General features: G+C 31.5%; 1 protein-coding gene across 2 annotated transcripts; it reads right to left on the reverse strand.

Moving 5' to 3' along the window:
• Nucleotides 1-1,454: 1,454 nt before the first annotated feature.
• On the reverse strand, nt 1,455-3,987 carry LOC106754979 (cysteine-rich repeat secretory protein 15). 2 transcript variants are annotated; one of them, XM_014637053.2, is made up of 4 exons: nt 3,373-3,987; nt 2,980-3,288; nt 2,002-2,109; nt 1,455-1,685 (listed from the first exon to the last, which is right to left on the reverse strand). In XM_014637053.2, the coding sequence occupies exons 1-4, from the start codon at nt 3,725-3,727 to the stop codon at nt 1,678-1,680; spliced, it is 780 nt and encodes a 259-aa protein (XP_014492539.1). In that variant the 5' UTR covers nt 3,728-3,987; the 3' UTR covers nt 1,455-1,677. The 2 variants fall into 2 exon arrangements, with proteins under 2 accessions (XP_014492539.1, XP_014492538.1); XM_014637052.2 differs by having other exon boundaries at nt 1,456-1,685; nt 2,980-3,984.
• Nucleotides 3,988-6,599: the final 2,612 nt, after the last annotated feature.

Raw genomic sequence — 6,599 nt, forward strand, 5'->3', positions numbered from 1 at the left:
GACAATGATTCTACCAAAAACCAAGTGTGAAAACAAGAAGAAAAGCAAGAGTAAGGGTTAAATTATGTTTCAAAACATTTTAATCACTTTTTGGAATTATCAACTTTTCATTTATATTGAGACGATGATTTTATACTTTTCAAAATCTAAAGAGATTTTGGTTTAAAGAGGTTTATTAGACATAACTTTGAGTAAATAATTGATTTACTTGTAATAAAATTCTTTTTAAGTTGTTATGTAACTACTCTCATTCTAAGTTAGTAAAGATAATAATAATAAGCAACAATTAGAAATTGTGAGAGGAGTATATGTAATATTTTTATACAGGTTTGTCTGACAGATGACGTCTAATTTTCAAGCAATTGATTAAGTTTCAATTATTCTTTTTTAAGGCATTCTTGACTCAACATGAGTATTCTTTCAATTCTCAACTACTCTTAACTAATCTCATTCCGTTACAATTTCTACAAGCTACTTCTTACTTTAGTGAGTATTCATTCACAAGCTACTTCTAACTTAAAAAAGTATTATTTTTGAACAATAATCACTTCTTACTAATAATTGGATATTTTTTTACAAAACAACTCTCAAATAAGATATTTTTAGAATAAGGTTTTTATGATCTCTAATCACACTTTAGTATGCTAAGTGAGGACAATTGACATGTATTAGATTCAAGCACCTTCATTCTAGTGCGTTGAATTGAACAGTGAAAATATTCTTTATTGAGTCTTTTGTTGCATGAGAAATTTTTGGGGTGTTATATGCACATTGTCTCTCCATTTTTTTTTCTTGAAAGGCTTTATATATACATATATATTGTAGAAGAAAGTAGTTGTTAGAGTTGTTTTTGGCCATTAAGCAACTTTAGTTCATTTTAGAGAAAGTAGTTTAGAGAAATAAAAGTCACATATTTAAAAATAAGACATAAATATATAGATACAAATTTAGTAAACTGAAACTAAGTTTTTATATATTTTAAAGGGCTAAAATCATATTTTATCATTCCTAATTTAGTGAGAAGGGAAGTTCATCCCATATTTGTTATCTAGGAATTTTCAAACCTTTAATTCTCTGTAACTGCTAATTTTCCCTGGTGATTGTTGCATATATGATTATGGGCTTTTGGCGCATATCGTCATTGAAAAAGAAAAAAATCCTGCGAAGATTGTTACACATAACATATATTTTTCATAATAAAAAAATATTATTTAACACATCTATATTTTTTACTTTTTATTTACTTTTTAGTTTTTTTTTTTGAAAAATTATAAAACTTTATATTTTTAAGACTATTTTATCCTTATATATTAAATAAATATAAAAGTATGTCATATGATTAGTCCTCGTAATAATCTATGATTGTCCTTCTTAGAGGTACTCAAAAACAAGTCAACACAATAAAAAGGCAAAGTAATTTAGAAAGAAGTGCTGAGCATAATCTACAAAACCGATTTAAAAAATGAAAAAGAATGATCGATTTTGTTGGACATCACTTTATAAGTTTGATGGATAACAGAGTTCTACTTTATAAACTAAAAGATAACACCCACTTTCTCTGGTGGAAAAACATAATGTATTAAATTATGCAAAATGTGGAACCATGCTTTTCAATTAATTTAAACAAACATTTCAGGATCTTTCCTAATCATTACACCTTCCATTACCACCTAGCTCTTACTTACCTGCATGTAATGGAAAATATAAAATATGAGCACCACCATCCCTTAATCAATCACATTCATTTCATATAATTATTAAATATATTTTCCTTCTTCAAATTATTTTTAAAAATTACATTTCATTTCTAAATTAAACTATGTTTTTTTATTTTTGGGAAAGTTATGTAAAATACTTTTTCAAATAATTGATAGTGGGATCTTTCTAAACGAAATTTTAAATATAATTTACTAGAAAGAATATTCTACGTGATTTCCGTAGGATCAAAAGAAACGTAAAACATTATTTTTAAGAAATTTAATATATCAGAAAAATGCTTACCAGCTGCTTTTTTGCAAATTGAGAGCAGTACAACCAGAACTGCAAGACCTCCAAACACTCCCACAATAATGGCAACAGATTTTCCCACTTGATCATCGTCGGAGGAATCTGCAAACAAAACACCAAATTGAAACTATTACCATAATATTCTGCACAGATCTAACAAGCAACACTCCTTAGTTTTGTTCTTTTGTTCTACTAATTTTCCCAACCCGACTGAACAACGAACTTTTGTAAATGATAAAAATTCAAATGATCGATAAAAAAATGGAAAATGATATTTTAACATCATTTTTTGTCACATTTTGACACTGCACACGTGTCAAAATGTGATTGGACGATTTCAAATTAAAAAAGTTGAGGCAGGAGTATATTTGGAAGAAAAAAACCAAAAGTTTGTTTTTTTAATTTGAAATCGTCCAACCACATATTGACACATGTGCAGTGTCAAAATGGTGTCAAAAAATCGTGTTAAAATATCATTTTCCAAAAAAATTTACGGTTTTCAATTTTAAAATGAAATTCATGCAAAGCAATGCTTTTATTTAAGCACATAATGGAAGTTAATCTTGAGTGAGGGAATATATGCCAAATCATGATAGCACTTGAATAAAATGAGTATGGTGGTAAATTGATTAGTGAAGAATATGGAATGCGATACTAAGTAAAAGGTATTCGAACAAATGGATAAAGAGGAATTGGAAAAAGTGCGCATTTTCCAAAATAAAGTATTAAAGCATATGTTCCGAATGCATTCACCCATAAAATAGCATTTCACAACGACGGCTTCCTCTTCATTTTCTGATCACTTTTCTACAAAGGCTGTAAGTAAGTAATTCAAATCAATTTGAAAACAATCTGAATTTTTTACATATGGTGTTTGTAAGATTAGCAATAAATAATTAGCAGTAATACGTTACTTTAGGATAGGAAAATGGGTCTAATTTGAGTGGTGAAAGTGAAAAAGAAGAAATAGACCTGATTCATGATAATAGCCAGATGCCCAGTATCGAGCATAACATTGTCCCAAGAACACATGAGCTGCTGCAGCAGATCCACATAAGGTTTTGAGTTTTCCAACAGCATCTGCTAGACAAGAGGAGCAATCTGATAGAGTTAAATCCCCCAAGCATTGTGCAAACCCTTCAACTAGGCCCGAGCTACTCACTCTAAATCCATTAGCAGTTTGCAAATCAGCAAGAACATCATCTCTACGCCTGAAGAACTCAACATCACTCGTCACACCTTTGCTGCATTTCTTATACCTCAGACTCGTGTCCAATTTCCCTAGAAAATCACCAGAATGTTCATATCTTATAAGGCACCCTTCAAGTTGTAAAGAACCTCCAAGGGCATACGGACAAACCAAACCTATTTCGTTAACAGATCTTTCTACACACTTTGAGCACTCAATTGGGTGCAGATCACCTCTGCACTGGTATAACCCGTATACGTTTCCCTCTTGTGGCGTTGAGCTTCCATTTCCAATAGCAAAGCTATTGTAAATTACTTCAGAGGACGAACTCACCACTGAAGACATAAAACTGTTAAGGTTCCCTTCAAAGGGTGCGTTCGGTTGGTATTTTTCCTCAGAACAGACTGCATATATGAACATATGATCTCGTGAAGGGTAGCCATGAACTGAAGAAAACAAAATTAGCAGATAAGAGAGTCTCCAAATGAAGATGATTCTGTAACCAGACTCTGCTTCAAGAGTTCTCGACATGTTTTTCTAAAACTATGAACCTTTGTTTGTTTTCGTGCCTTGGTTATGGCAATTAAAGAGTGAGCCAGTGGTTCATTTTTTTGGGCCTTTTTCTTTAGTAAAAGACTCTTGTTTGGTCAGGCGTTGAGCATCAACTTTGTCCCGAGTCAATGGTCATAAAGATTAAAAATCCTTATTTCCAAGTACACACAAAACTACGAGATACAACTCTAAAAGCTTGAAAAAACAATCTGCTCTCAATGCAGAGGTTAATTCAAAAGCTTCCAACAAACGAGTTTGTTGTCGAACTGTAAAATGTTATGTTAAAATTCATATCTATATTGCTTTAAAATATATATGTATGTTTTTAGAAACCTAAGGTTGAATGGTAGATACAACTCTAAAAGCAATATTGAACAGTAATTTCGTTTCCCCATGGAGACCAAACTGCAGAGTAAAACTTTGCTAAATTCACTTTTACTATTCACAAAAGTATCTAATCACATGCATCTTTGATCCTCTTTATATATCTCGCCATACTTAAAGGGAAAAATAATGAATTCTAACGAGAACTTTTAGATATTATGTTTCAAACCAGAGAATAGTAGGTCTATTCAACTAGGATTTGTAATAAAATTTCGATATAAAAATGTTCTATATAACAAAAGATTTTCTAAGAATGGAATGGTTTTTTCTAAAAGACTTTTATTACAAGATTTTTTTTTAAAGGATTTTGCCTCTTCCATTTTGCATGGGAGTCGCTGCACTGCTAAAGAAACCATTCATGGCAATGAGAGTAAAGAAGAATGGGAATTGGTATGCATGTCTTAAAATGAAGCGTATTACGGTTCTTTCAAACTGGGTAGGGATGAAAAGTTTGGATTGAATGATAGACCGAGAAAACAATTATGTGCAGAATTGAAAAAAGGTTAATTTCATAATAGAAATGATAGAAAAACATAAATTCAGGTCGAAATGGTTGAAGGCGGACGACCTAAACACAATTTTTTCATAAGTTAATCCATTCTAGGATAATGAATAATAGGATCAACGGGTGAAAGTTGGCAATGATTGGTGTGAGCGAAAGTAAAGGAAGTGGTCAGAACTTATATAAGAACAAATTTACGAAATGTGGCGGACTTAAAGTTAGATTGGATACTGTCGCGACCCATACAAATTTGATTGCATATTAGAAAGGAAGTGACTCCTAAGTGAAATCAATAAAATATCGACTCATCATCTATTCATAAATTAATAGGGAAAACAATGACCTATTAACAAGTAGATTTTTCTGAGGAAACCAGGGCAGTTGTATGGGACTATGGAAGCGGCAAGAGTCCGGTTAATTTTAAATTTTTTAAACAATTTTGGGATAAAAATGATATACTAAGACCTGCAAATTGTTTTCATAGCAGTGGGAGTTGGTCAAAAGGATGTAATTCTTTTTTATTATTATTTTAATTCATGAGGTTTATAATTCGTAAGACCTAGACCAATATAGGTCGATAGTGAATGTACAAAATAATACTCAAAATTTTGTCAAAAAGAATGCAAAAAGTGCTTCATAAAATCATAGACTAAATTCAGAATGCACTCATTGAGATAGAAGAATACTCAATAATTGTTGAGTCTATCAAATAGAAGTTCACCGGGGAGATACAATACTGATTAGATTTGAGCCAACAAAATGAAAATTGATACTACTCTCTACCAAAAACCTTAAGTTAATGAGTTAATGGATCTTTCATCTTTATATAGTGCTATACTTTCTCATTTCTATCTAATGTGGGACTTAGACTCACACTTGGATTCCCAACAGTGTAGTGGTGGTAAACAAAGTGATTGACGAGGTGAGAGGAAAAAAGAAAGTTGTATTATTGTAAAGACAAATTTCGAGAAAACGTATGATTCAGTTAATTCATAATTTCTCTTTTATATGTTAGAAAGATTGGATTTTTATCCCAAATGGGTTAGATGAACTAGGACATGTTTATCGTCGTTAACTATCTTTGTTTTAGTTAATGGGTTCCACAAGACAATTTACAAGGCAAGACGACCCATTAATTTTTTTTTTCTTGTAGTTGCACAAAGGTTGGTTGATGTAGTTAGAGAGGTTAAGAGTAAACGATTGTTAGATGGGACTAGAATGTACAAAAAGATTTCAATGAGCATGTTTTAGTTTGCATATGATACTTGATAAAGGCTTGAGATTAGTAATTTTTCATTGTTTAATTAACACTTATCTTGTTTTGATTGTGTATAAGTTTTATGATATCTACCGTAATTTCACTTATTTTGTAGTAACATATGAATCCAAGGAGTTAATATGTGATTGAGATAAAAGAAATTCAACACTTTTTATTTAATTTGTCTTGTCACGACTATAATACCATCTAAGGGCTTAAGCTACAAAGAAAACTCACTCAAGAAGGTTTCCTCAAGCCATGAAATAAAGCTTGAGCCATGAGAGAGTACTTCATTATTAACCAACTTCAAGCAGCTTTAGGTTAGAACTTCATAGCTTGAGCCATAGAGGAAACCCAAGAAGGGAGGAAACCTCAACGTTGGAGCCGTGAACCACTGCTTGAGTCGTGTTGTGAATGTCTAAATATACAAGCACCTTGGAAAGATTCTAGAGAGATGGAAAGGGAGAGAAAAAAAGACTTTGGTCTAGGCTTTCTTAGGGTGATTTTAGAAAGAGACTCTAATGAGTCTTCTCACATATATCCTCTGTAATTCAAAGACACATCTTTAGAGGATTAGGAGATTTATCTTCCTCTGTGATTGTATTTAATTTTTTGTCCATGAGGAGCTAAATCTCACTCTTGTTAGAGCATGATGTAACAGATTCAAATTCTCTTGTATTCGATGAAAATTTTCATTTATGCATGTT

The sequence above is a fragment of the Vigna radiata genome, unplaced genomic scaffold (genome assembly GCF_000741045.1).
Source record: "Vigna radiata var. radiata cultivar VC1973A unplaced genomic scaffold, Vradiata_ver6 scaffold_301, whole genome shotgun sequence".
In the NCBI taxonomy this organism is placed as follows: domain Eukaryota; kingdom Viridiplantae; phylum Streptophyta; class Magnoliopsida; order Fabales; family Fabaceae; genus Vigna; species Vigna radiata.